Here is a 13289-nt window from a genome sequence, read left to right as displayed (position 1 = left end):
GATACGGTATTGACTTCCTTGATACCAATGCATTCTAAATGCATTTTCACTCTTCAAGTTTTATGATATCTAAGAGTCTGGTTGATGGACTTATTACCCATTTTGTGCATCATAAAAAAAGTAAATGAAAAAAAAAATCTTTATTCTTGTTTTAAACTTTGTATTTTTTTAGTTTTATTTTTTTCTTTAATGATTCTAATAACAACAGGTTTATCTAACGGAATAGTCTAAAGTGTCTAAACCAAACATACATCCCTCCATTTGAATAGAGACAAAAGATAAATATCAGCCTATGTCACGGGTACATTTTTTACAGGTAGATTTTTCTGACAACTTTAGAAGCTTTCGTCATAACTCAATCACCTATGAACAAATTAATTATCTAGAAATAGTGATTCTTACTTCTTAGCACTATATTTTTTCTTCTGGGGTAACATTTTTCTTGGCACGTGAGATGATAGTTCAAGATGGTTACGAACCAAAACAGAAAAAAATATCACACTCAAAAAGTTAGCCAACTACCATATCAGTTTCCGAATCAAATTAAAGAGCACAGGAAAAAAGGACCACTAAAAAGGCTTCACCAGAAAGCGAGGATACCTAAAACATAAAGAACTTCACCTCCACTAAACTAACTACCCAGACCAACCCCTTTAATATTGGAAGAACTGGTTAAAGTTGAGTTGAAAGTTGAAAGTTTGTGAAGCTTCCTTGCATTGGGGAAAAAATAAAAAGTGTCAGCTATATGAGTATGGTGCATCTAAAAGGCATTGGAATCATTTGTAATATCATAAACATTGATTGGAAATTGATTACCCCGTAGCTAAGACCTCACAATACTTAGGACACAATTATTTTCCCACATAATTTCACACCATGTTGATTTGTATAATTGTGAATGGTCAACAAAAAGTAATAAATTTATATGGATAGAAGCGTCTCATCACTCATAATTGCACAAATTAGTAAGTTGTGAAATTTGGTATAATTATATGTATCTTTAATTATTCATAGAACAAAATACAGTTAACATTTACGATGTATAGACTAATGTCAATCAAGTTCAAGATTTTTTCAAAGCTGATTAACTTGGTCCCTAAACCCAACTTAAATCTTAAACCATATTACTCATTTTTCTTCTTTCTCTCTCACAGTGATTAGAGTCCAAATAAGTCAATTTAAAAAAAAAAAAATTAAACCTGACTAATATTAGTTAAAACCTCATAAATGTTAACTAAATTTTACCCTTATTCAGGTAATACCTCTAGTATGGTACCAAGTAAAGGTAAAAACAAAACTAAAAATAAACTCCCATAAAAAATAAAAAATAAAAAAATAAAAAAACTAAAAATAAACTGGGGCCCTTGTGGGAGAGGGTCCCCCAAATTGGAGGTTACCCTTCAAGCTTTGTAAGTTGTCTAGTCGTTTGTGGGTTTCGCACGTCGTTTTCGTTGTCGTGATGCACTGTTACTCTGTGAACGCGCTTGTTTGTTTAAAGTGTGTGTGCGTGCGCGATACCCATGTCCTACAATTTGTGGGCTCCACCTGGGGCTGAAATACCACTTTCATCACAGATATAATAATATATTATTAATTTATTCCCAAACAATATTTGTATATATATATATATATATATATATTTTTTTTTTTTGGCTGAATCCAAACAATATTTGTATTAAATACAACACGTATGACTGTCTGTAAGTGAACCATGACAGTGTAGAACCAAAGTAGGTCACAATTACACTAGGTCTCCCACATCGGTTTCCTCTAGCTAAACAGTCAACATATCACATATGACAAAAAATTGATTAAAAATATATATATATATATATATATATATATATGACCCTGCATTTGTCTGATGATCTTCGGCTTTTCAGGTTGATGCTTAGTAATTGATAGGAACATCTTTTATCTCCAAATCGGTAAGAAATTTCTTCCAATCTATTTCGTAACAATTTATAAAATTATTTATATTTTTTTAATGATATTATATATTTAATCATATGAATGTAACAATTTATAAAATTATTTATATATATTTTAATTATATTATATATTTAATCAAATGACTTATACAACTTATTCAAATAATTTAAATAATAAAGTTAATCTATGTTGATAATGTTATAAATCGTCATATAATGAATTTAAAGAGATTTTTTCAAAAAGTTTTGCTTAAAAGATATTTAATATTTTCGGTTTAAAATCTAACATTGGAGATGATAACTTATGCAAATGGAATAATTTTGATGCGTTACGAATAAATTAACAAGTCATACAAAACTTATACTTTAATCAATTGATATGATTGTTTACTAATAAAGTTTACTTAGTGAAATCAATCAATTGGCTTGTGATCTTGTTAAAGAAATGGGGTCTCATGTGAAGGTTTTGTTTTGTACTCCACCTTGTTGAACTTAGATGGAAAGGAACGTGCTCATTTATCCAATAGAAACTACTTTACTTCAATTTTATAAGGAAAAAAAAAGAGTCCATTTTCGTTTGTAAAGTATTTTTAAGTGAATTAAACCAATGCTCACTTGCATTGGTGGTTGTTTCAAATTTTGAGCCATGACAAGAATTAGAGAATGCTTTCATTCTCCAAAATATTTTCTCAAAATTCCTATTCACTTCCACTCATCCCATAGATAAACATGTACTGTATCTTTATATATATTTTTTATTAGTGACATTTATCATTATGTGTTTGGTCTTTAACCTATATTTTTAAGAGGGAATTTTAACTCTTTAGTCTCTACACATGCACACTAAAACCGATTATGCAATTAGTTTAATTGTGGGGAGCTAAACTCGATTTGATAAATAACACAGACCTTAAACATGTTTTTAAGGTTACCTCAAACTATGTTCAGAAGTTTTAAAAAAAGAATGTAATCAATAGGCCATAAAAAAGAATGAAATGAAACATGGTCTAATTTGTTTTACTTTTTTTTTTTTTAATACTGAATTTTGCTTAATGTGTTTGAAAATTTATAAAAGAAGGAATTCAAATAACATAAATATAGTTTTATTATCATACTATGAATTTTTTATTTTTTATTATTATTATTTTTTAAAAAGCATAATCCAAACTCTAATCCTCCTTTACATTGGATTTGTTAGGATATGGAAGTGCATAGTATTATAGAGTAATAAACCACGCGTCTTGTTTATTTTCAAAATAGAAATACAATTTCCTCTCACACTAAAAGTCTTGTTTCCAAACTGGTTAGACAGTTATATCTCTTAGTATTTCTAATATAGATGTCTGGAGTTCAAATCAATCGTCTTGAATTATAAATAAAAAGATGAATAAATCCTCCCACTTTTAGTGAGTTTATTTGATTAGCAAACAAGCAAAAGTAGTTAGCTAACTTCTAAGTTCTAACACATTCACAGTCTTAAAATAGAAATACCCGTAAACAATGGACCACCTGATTATACCCTTCCACAGTAAAAAGAGTCGTAAAAGATTACATTATGAGTCATGACAAGTCCACCGCACTATAAGCGGCGCGGTGCGCGCCGAGCAAAAGAATACAACACACACTTCATCCACTCATATATACACATTCAGCTTCATTCTTCTTCCAAAAATTCCCTGTCTATCTTATCAAAAAAAAAAAAAAAATTCCCTGTCTACCATATAAGAAATAAAATTGATCTTTTTTAACTTCCATTTAATACTCTCTCTCTCTCTCTCCCCTCACGTCTCTGACCACAGTATATTCACTCATTTCTTTACCCATCTTCTCTCTCTCTCTCTCTCTGGTGGAAATGTAGAATCGAAGATCACAGAGACAGAGTCTTATATATGTGCTTGAGAATTAGGGTTTGTGATTCTGTGGTGCTTTGAATTTGGGAACAACTGCTACTAGGAGCTCGGAGAAAGAGAAAAATGCCGTTGACGAGGTATCAGGTACGGAGCGAGTTCAGTTTGGCGGATCCGGAGCTGTACAGAGCAGCTGATAGAGATGATCCAGAAGCTTTGTTGGAAGGTGTCGCCATGGCTGGACTTGTCGGTGTCTTGCGCCAGCTCGGTGACCTCGCCGAGTGAGTCTCTCTCTCTCTCTCTCCATCTCCTTTGGTCTGTTTGTGGTGAGAATTGAAGAATGCTGAGCTTGTAGGTTTTGATTTTGGGGAGTCTGGATGAGTTTAGTGTTGAATTGTGAGTTATTACTGTTAATTTGTTGATGCTTTGAATGTTTTTGGTTTTTGATTTGAATTTTTTGATCGGGTTGATGGAGTGGAATGGAGTGAGGCTTTGAATTTTATTGACTTCCTAATTATGGAGATTGTTGTGTGAGTGTGTGTGTGTTGAATTTTGGTTGAAATTTGAGACTGAGAGTTGGTGAATTGTGATTTTATGTAATTCTGTGTAGAAATTGGCATTGCTGAGTTGGTTCTTTGATTTGTTGAGATAGTTCGTGATTTTTTCGTTAGGATTTGGTTCTGAATTAGCTTTTTTTTTAAAAAAATTATTGTTAATTACGATAGAATTTGTTTTTATAGTGGTTAATGCATAAATTTGGGGTTTCTGGATGATGTAACTGTAACCGCATTTTTAATCTTTGGTCTTTGATTCGAATTTATGATTGGATTTATCATGTGAAATGGAGTGAGATTTGAATTTTATTGACTTTCTAATAATGGTGATTGTTGTGTGTGTGTGTGTGTGTGTGTGTGTTGAATTTTGGAAAGTTTGTATGGAATTTGAGTATGAGAGTCAGTGAATTGTGATTTTATGAGATTTTGCGTTGAAATTGGCATTGCTGAGTGAATTGTGACTTGTAATGTTTGAAGTCCCCAGTTCCCAATCTCTTGTGTTTGAGTTGGAAGTTTTGCTGTTGTTTAAGTCTCTTAACAAAGATGCACTTATAAATCTCTTAACAAAGATGTGGAATTTACTTCCACTATTCTGGGATATGGTTAAACAGGGTATTATGCATTCTTGACTTGATTAATGACAAATTCATAAGTTAATTAAAATTAATTTAGCAACTGTTACTAAGAAATCTAGCCTATTGTCAATACTTTTTTTGTGAATGAAATTGGACCTTCGAAGTTATGTTTGCTATGGTTATGTTTTTATCATTCAATTACTTTTGATAAGAACTTATTGTGGTGCTAGAGACTTACATTTCTAGTTGCTTAGTCTAGACCGAAGCAATTGTTAGGATGTTTTCTAAAGTTAAGATTTGAAAATATTGAAGTGGCTAAAAAAGAGAACCATATGGCATGGTTTCCTTTCTTGGTTTGCTACCAAAAACCCTGTCCTATTGTTAAGACATTGATATGAACTTCTAAAATTGAACCTCTCAGCTCCGTTAACTATCATCATATATTTGTAGCTCAGTTTTCTGTAAAATATGCTTAGAGAGGGAAGTAATATCAAGAGGAAAGTGTTAGCCATCCCTTTTTGAAGAAATTCTACGAACTCTCTAGACATCATATACTTTGTGAATGCCCCCCACCCCAAAAAAAAAAAAAAAAATAAATCAAGCTCACTATTTTGATTCTCTTCCATTTGTAACATAATTGCTACATTTAATTTTTCTTTATTTTGTGTTGATTTAAGGTTCGCTGCTGAGATATTCCATGACTTGCATGAAGAAGTAATGGCTACAGCTGCAAGAGGACATGGTCTTATGGCTCGTGTTCAACAGCTTGAGGCAGAAGTTCCTTCAATTGAGAAGGAATTTCTATCCCAAACAAGTCATTCATTATTCTTTTCCAATGCAGGTTAGATGACTCCTTGATTTGATTTTTTTTCCCACAAAGCTTTTATGAGATAAGTGTAGTTTGAACAGAATAGTAAAAACATGACCATTAACTGGACCTCATTTGTTGCTTTTACTGTAATGTTGTAGACAGTTAATGTGTCATTTGTATTGATGGCAAACAAATGCTATGCACTTTTTTCTCCTCAATTGTTCTGACCCCAATTTTTAGTTCCTGGAAAATTTTTCCATCAATTCCCATCCTCTCTACAAAGAAAAAAATTAGCATAAAGTGCATGCATATTTGTCTGCATTTAAATATATATCAAAGATGCTTATATATGTTTCTTATAGGTATAAAGTATCATTCAATATTCTCCTAGGAAATTGTCCATGTGATGGTACCCGTGGGTCTTTGTCATGATTATGTAGCGTGGACTCGGCAAGTAAAGTTGCAAATATATTTTATTTTGATCCTTATGTGTAAAATGGCATTTGATCTCTAATCCTTAATCCTTATACTAAACCAAAGACGTGCTTTTGTTGTAAGCAGCCGCACCGTTATATATTTCCCATTTTGTTAAATTATCGATTGTTCCAAAAGTTTAAGTTATTATAAATGGTGAATTCAATCCTTAATAAGTGGGCCCCAACAATTGAGGTTAGAGTAAAGCCAGAGATTGAACTCAGGATCTCATGCTCTAATACCATATGTTAAATTATCACTTCTCCCAAAAGCTTAAGCTAATAGGAATTGGTAGATTTATTCAATTAACCGTAATTCTAACACATCTCATGTATTTGTTTGTTTGGTCCTTCAAAAAATTTATTTAGTTTTGAGTTTAATACTTCAAAGGCTTCTCATGTTGAAAAAGATTAGCTAGTAGAATGGGTGATCATGGTGCACTGTGAGATAAATACAAATTCTATTGCAGGTGTTGATTGGCATCCTAATCTGCGTGCCGAACAGAATCTGATAACTCGTGGGGACTTACCTCGCTTTGTAATGGACTCTTATGAAGAATGCCGGGGCCCTCCACGGTTATTTTTGCTGGACAAGTATGATTGCACAATATTTGTTGACTTTTTTTGGGGGGGGGGGGGTGTAATTGACTTAAGTGATTTTAACAGAAAGTTATGATTACTTAGTTTTTATAAATGTGGAATTTTAATATGTTTAGATGGCTTCTAATAGGTTTGATGTTGCGGGGGCTGGAGCGTGTTTAAAGCGCTATACTGATCCATCTTTCTTTAAAGCGGAAGCAGCATCCTCTGGAAAAGCAACAGAAGTTCAGAGGGAAAAGAAAAACCGCAAAGTGAAGGTATTGCAGTGAAAAGATCATAACCACCATATTACGAGCTTTTCCCATGGCAATCTTCTGATAATACAAATTTATGGTTTTTTTTTTATGTGATACCCCCCTATTCATGGTGATATCTACCAGTATGTGACACAGATTAGGGTTATTTAATTATTGATTATTAGTTTTTTTTTTTTAAAAGTAATTATTGATTGGTAGGTTATACAAGCACTTAGTGGGTTTGAACCCATGACCTTACCCTTCACCAATTTATGAAAGGAGGAGATGCCTCCTGAGCTAGAGCTCATTTAAAGGCCAACCTTTCATGCCAATTCACTTTGGGCTGGGATAACCTACTTGGGGCCTATAGCAAGGAAGTCAGCATACTGTCTTCTGCTATTTTGTCCTTTGTGTAGCATAAATGAAGAACTGGGCTCCATAATCTCATCTTGCCCTGAGTTCCTATGAAAGCTCACACTTGGATTGAAAGAATTCTGACCATCCATGTAATGTAAACATTTCCTCTGAGATCAAAATTTCTAAGGTCACCATTGAGTATATTTCTGTTTACTCATGCACACTTTGCTGACATGCTTTTGAGCTTTACACTTGATGAGGCCTTAAAAATTCCTCTGACTCAACCTTTAGATTCTCCTTTTTGGAAGTTGAGATTCACAGAGGCTGTGCAAGATTGAATAAGATTTGTCTCACCTATAATCGTTTCTTGTTAATTACACATCCAGGAAACATATTTTTCCTTGACAATGCCAGTTATTCTATCCTTTTCCCTTGCCAGTAATGGTAATCTTAATTTTGGTGTTGGAATCAGCATATTAGCTTCTTTTCTTGATGGCAACTCATCACTGTATACACAAACTTTTTGTAATTACAAAGCTTAAGTTGTAATTTCATCTTATATTTCTGCAGAAAAAAGGATCACGCTGGAGAAATGGAGAAACACCTGAAGTCCAACCCGCATCTCATGCTAAGTGAGGGCTCTGGTCTCATATTGATGCATTCTGGCTGTCTTTTGTTTGTTTAGTCTCCTAGTTTTTAAGTGTAGTTGGTTTATTGGTCACTTAAATTGTTTTGGAATAGTGCAGATTGCATCAGTTGTTTCTGGAGGAACGCATTGAGAATACTTTTAGTGACCCTGCGCGTCTTGTGAAGTTGAAGAAAAGGCAATTGAATGGATATCCATTTGACTCAAAAACTGGGAGAAGTTACATGGAGAAATTCCTGGAGACTCATACTGCTGAGCATGAGGTGGTTCATGAAAAATCTATCACTTCCCCCTTGAAATTGACAATGGATAATAATAGTGATTCAGGGCTTGAAATACTTGAAATCAGTACTGTGAGTCCTGTAAAGAAATCATCGCAAGGAAAGGAAAGTGCATGTTCCTCACCTAATGCACAGGAGGAAGTTTCAGAACCATACATGGAGAAGTTTAACGGGGATGTCATTGGTGGAAAATTTGTACAGGTGTCTGAACCAGGCAATGATGGTGATACCAATGACATTTCTTCTTCCAGCCTCCATAAGGTAGCAGTTGAAAAGGAATTGGCAGTTGATGGAGACCTCAGAACAGAAGGCAGTGTAGATGGGTACAATTCTGATGATTTGGCCAGTGAGATAGACAATTACATGGATGCCCTTAACACCATAGAGTCAGAAATTGAAACAGAAAACGAGTATAGACCTGAGAATGACCAGGGCTTCTTCACTGTTAAGGAAGATGGGAGAGATTCTGATGAAAATGAAGAAAATCTGGAGCTCCAGGCTCAATTTTCAGATTCTCAATCATTTGGAAACTCCTCTGTGTCAGATTATGGGAATGGTTCGTTCAAGAATAATAGATCCAGTTTTTCCGACTCTGATACACTAAGCAGTTTGGCTGAGCATACGGCATCTGGTGGTGATGGAGTGGCTAAAGTGTTTCCGTCTTCTGAAACTTGTGCAGCTGAGAGTGTGGACAACCCTTCCAGCCAGCTAATGGATAAGTTGGAGGGAACCAAATCTCATGATTTTTCAGTGCCAAATGGTACACGCATTGAGGAAGACAAGATCCCTGATGTTGGAGAAGCATCATGTAGCTCATGTCTTACAGATTCCAAACCTGTACTACTGCCTTCAGATCATGGAGTACACTTGTCACTAGATACATTGGTGGGTCCTGAAGTAGAGGATGCAACCTCTGACTCTATTAAGATTGGTTCCAAATTATCAGAAAATGAAAATGGGACAAATCTAGTTGATTCTAGAGCTGTTGTCTCTGATGTTCTGTCTCAGGATATTCATGATATTTGCTTGGTAAGTTCTGTTGAAAGCCATCTGGACATTGAAGAACCAAATGTTGTTTCTGATGCTTTGCTGCATTCGTCGGATGTTTCAAAGCCGACTTTGGAAATTGAAAGGAGCAAGTTTTCTCTTAATGAAGCACTTCAAGCAGAATCTGCAGATGAAGAATATTCTGAAAATCTCTCGGATGAAAAGATTGCTTCACCTCATTTAAGTTCTCCTAAAGAAAATCAGCTCCATTGCTCAGCCTCACCACAAGAAGTGTGTTCAGATTTGATACCTCCTACTTGTTCTTCAGATCTTATAGAGCTTGATGACATAGTTTCCAAAGCTGATGATGCTCTTATGGCGAGTGGAATCAACTCAGCTCCTATGGTTGAAACTCAAAAGATGCACAACTATGAGGAGCAGGAGTTTTTAGATTTAATGGATGATGTTCCAGAACTTAAACTTGCTTCTGCAGAATTTGTTGTTCCATATTCTGACAAGAAATCAGATATTGATGGGATTTCAAGGGAAGATGGTGAGGAAATAGGTACACCCACATGCAGTGTCAAGGTTGTGGAAGATGACCCTGGTCCTCTTGAACTTCCATCTGACAATCCAAATTATCTATGCCACAAGGATGGTGCGAACTTAGATGCTGTAGTAAATAAACCAGTTATAACTGATGAATCTATGTCGGCTGCTGCTGTCACCAGTGCAGATGGTGATCTCGATGGTGTAATTAAACCAGTTATAACTGATGAATTTGTGTCCGCTGCTGCTGTCACCAGTGCAGATGGTGATCTCGATGATGTAATTAAACCAGTTATAACTGATGAATCTGTGTCAGACACAAGTGCAGATGGTGATCTCGATGATGTAACTAAACTAGTTATAACTGATGAATCTGTGTCAGCTGCTGCTGTCACCAGTGCAGATGGTGATCTTGATGATGTAATTAAACCAGTTATAACTGATGAATCTGTGTCAGTCACAAGTGCAGATGGTGATCTCGATGATGTAACTAAACTAGTTATAACTGATGAATCTGTGTCAGCTGCTGCTGTCACCAACGCAGATGCTGATCTCGATGATGTTATTCCTAAATCTCCAGATCTAGATTGTTCTCCATCTGGGAATCATATAAATTTGGAAGAATCTCTTTCTGGATTTTCTGATTCCAATCAGAAAGGGTTGGAATTTAATGAGGCAGCTTCTCCAGAATGTCTTACAGAAACCATGACACAAAAAGAAGTGAATCAACTAGAAGTTTCTCCTGTAGATACCACATTGAAATTGCTGTCTTCTGACCATTGCAATTTAAGAATGTTTGGTGATGTTCATGAGTCATCTCTGGGCAAAGAAACTGAACACAGTTCGTCTGACAATGATGTCACCAGAGCCCCAACGTATTTAGTACCAAGCAATGAACAGTCAGAATCAAAATCCCCCCATCAGAGTTATCTTTTCGAGAATAATAAGGATGAGGTGTCTTCACTTATCTGCTACCTCCCTGAGCCAGGAGTTCCTTTAGAGAAGCCATTGCAGTTCAAAGCTGATCAAGCTGAAGTGGAAAGTTTGCCAGAAGATGAAGCAACTTCTAACTCTTTAAAACTTCAATCTGAACAATTGCCTTCTCCAAGTCACGTAGATCAGGAGAGATGTGAACAGACCCAATCTTCAAATCACTTACAGGAAAGCTGCTTTAACACTCCTTCTGAATCTTGTGCAGAACACCTTCCATGCCAACTTTCAGCATCGGAATTCTTACCGCAGTCAGCTGGCCTGGAACCTGATGGTACTAAGCAAGCAATGAATTCATTACAGTGTGCCCTTCCTAGCTTTGGCCTGCTCCCTGTGGCAGCTCAAGTTAATCTGGAGGAGATGCCACCATTGCCGCCTCTTCCTCCTATGCAATGGAGGATGGGGAAGGCTCAAAATGCTTCCCTTGCTTCTGACAGAGATTTGGTTGAGGCAAGTCAGCATGTGTTTCCACCGTTACAGCCATTCAATTACGAGAAAGCTCAATTTGGATTTCCAGCATCCAAGACAGGGAATTTGCAGCATCATAACCCGTTTTTGCCTATCACAGCTGTTGAAGATGAGAATTCTCAACAAGTTTCTGAACAAGTGGAGAGTAATTTGGCACAACCAATTCCATTCTCTTTTCAATTGCCAACCATGGATGGTGAGGCTGATAGTCAACACAATTGCCTATCTTTAGAGGGAACACAAACCCTGAATCCATTCTTAACATCACCAGCAATACCTAATGAAGGGCCTGAATATGGTTTCCTTGCTTTAGAAGGAGAAAAAGCTCTATCTAGCTCAAACCCATTCTCACCAATACCTACCATTGAATATGCGACTCCTAAACATGATTTTGAATCTTCACAAGAAAAACAGATGAAGCCTCTCAACCAATTAGAACCAGAGATTGGGCCAGAGGATAAAACACTTCAACCCTCTCTGCAAAATTATTCAGAAGGGGTCCAACAAAATCCTTTTGACACATCTATTCCACCACAAACCATAGGAGCAGAACAGCCTCCGCAGGCTTTGTTGAGTTCAGAAATTACTCAAGTACCAGGCACTGAAGAAGGAAAGCCAAACGGAAATCCAGCAATTAAGATTCCTCGACCTCGAAGTCCTCTCATTGATGCGGTTGCTGCTCATGACAAAAGCAAGGTAACGATTGCTTTCTGGTATACAAGTTTTTTATTTCATTTTCATTTTTATTTTTTAATACAATCTGATCCTTTGTTGCTTAGAAAGTGCTTGCTTTATGACATTTTGAACCTTTTGCAGTTGAGAAAGGTAGCTGAACGGGTTAGGCCTCAAATTGGACCAAAGGTAGATGAAAGAGATTCATTGCTGGAACAGATAAGAACAAAGGTTAGATTTGATGGGTGGCTTATGTATATATTTTGTATCATCCCCCTCCCTCTCTTCCTTTTTCCCCTTAATGCAATTAATATGAACTGAGTGAAATTTTTTGCCTTGTCAGTCCTTCAACTTGAAGCCTGCAGTGCCGACAAGACCCAGCATTCATGGTCCTAAAACCAATCTGAAGGTTGCCGCTATCTTGGAGAAAGCAAAAACAATACGCCAGGTCTCTCTCTCTCTCTCTCTCTCTCTCTCTCCTTTGTGTCTGTGTACATGTTTTTGCACTATATTAAAAAGGTGGCTTTTGAAATAGGCATTTGCTGGAAGTGATGAAGATGATTCAGATGGTTGGAGTGACTGCTGAAAACACTAGGTTCTGGTACGGCAGCATTTCACTGCTTTGGTTATTGCCTTGAAAGGGTTTTGAGAGATTTTATTCTCTCAAATATAGTTAATAGAAAATTTTCATTGTCGGGTCTATTCTTTCTTTCTTCTCCGCATTCATGTATAATATTCCACTCATCACCCTCACCCCCTGTGGCCGGGGGTTTCTTTCTCTCTCCCGTTGAAGATGTATCCATCAGTTTGTAGCTGTGCTATACCCACAGAAAATCAGTATTGAGTCATGATTTATACAAGAATGAAAGCTGAGGTTCAGCGTGCAAGTGCTGTACCGATCAAATTCTATGCAATGTTATTTTATGATCTTCATAGGTGTAAATTGTGTTGGAGTGCATAATTTTGGTATTAAGCCTACTTATGCAATTTTGTAAACTTGTATGTAGTGCGTTTCTGAGGTATATTTCCGCCCATTTTTCTTGTACTTTTTGGCCAATAAATTCCTGGCCGTCTACCTGTGTTCACCACAGCTCAAAATTGTTGTGTGAAACCATCAAAGAGTACAAATTTAATGATAGTGTTGATTCTTCTGTAAACAATTTGTTCTTAACCACATGGTCATATTTGAGTAGCCGCAGCATCCACATCAAATATAGCCCAGAAGTGTTAAAACAATCAGCTGAATACTGTAAGCTTACAAATATTTCATTATCAAATACTGCAACGGAAATTAACCCGCTTTGAACCACTC

The 13289-nt window shown here is 35.9% G+C and overlaps 1 protein-coding gene across 1 annotated transcript; it reads left to right on the top strand.

Moving 5' to 3' along the window:
- The first annotated feature begins 3771 nt into the window (after positions 1-3771).
- LOC142610278 (protein SCAR2) lies at positions 3772-12920 on the top strand. The gene is made up of 9 exons (XM_075782057.1): positions 3772-4059; positions 5585-5748; positions 6662-6785; positions 6922-7048; positions 7955-8016; positions 8131-12001; positions 12122-12208; positions 12321-12425; positions 12513-12920. The coding sequence occupies exons 1-9, from the start codon at positions 3905-3907 to the stop codon at positions 12561-12563; spliced, it is 4746 nt and encodes a 1581-aa protein (XP_075638172.1). The 5' UTR covers positions 3772-3904; the 3' UTR covers positions 12564-12920.
- Positions 12921-13289: the final 369 nt, after the last annotated feature.

Source organism: Castanea sativa, chromosome 9 (genome assembly GCF_040712315.1).
Source record: "Castanea sativa cultivar Marrone di Chiusa Pesio chromosome 9, ASM4071231v1".
Classification (NCBI taxonomy): Eukaryota; Viridiplantae; Streptophyta; class Magnoliopsida; order Fagales; family Fagaceae; genus Castanea; species Castanea sativa.
The sequence above is the reverse complement of the archived record's forward strand: the minus strand, read 5'-3'. Positions and strand labels throughout refer to the sequence as shown.

Bases quoted from the DNA above. Each gene is read 5' to 3' on its own strand.
- LOC142610278 (XM_075782057.1), top strand. From the start codon at position 3,905: ATGCCGTTGACGAGGTATCAGGTACGGAGCGAGTTCAGTTTGGCGGAT. The intron at 4,060-5,584 runs GTGAGTCTCTCT...TGTTGATTTAAG, and splicing joins CAGCTCGGTGACCTCGCCGA to GTTCGCTGCTGAGATATTCC. The intron at 12,209-12,320 runs GTTAGATTTGAT...TTGCCTTGTCAG, and splicing joins TGGAACAGATAAGAACAAAG to TCCTTCAACTTGAAGCCTGC.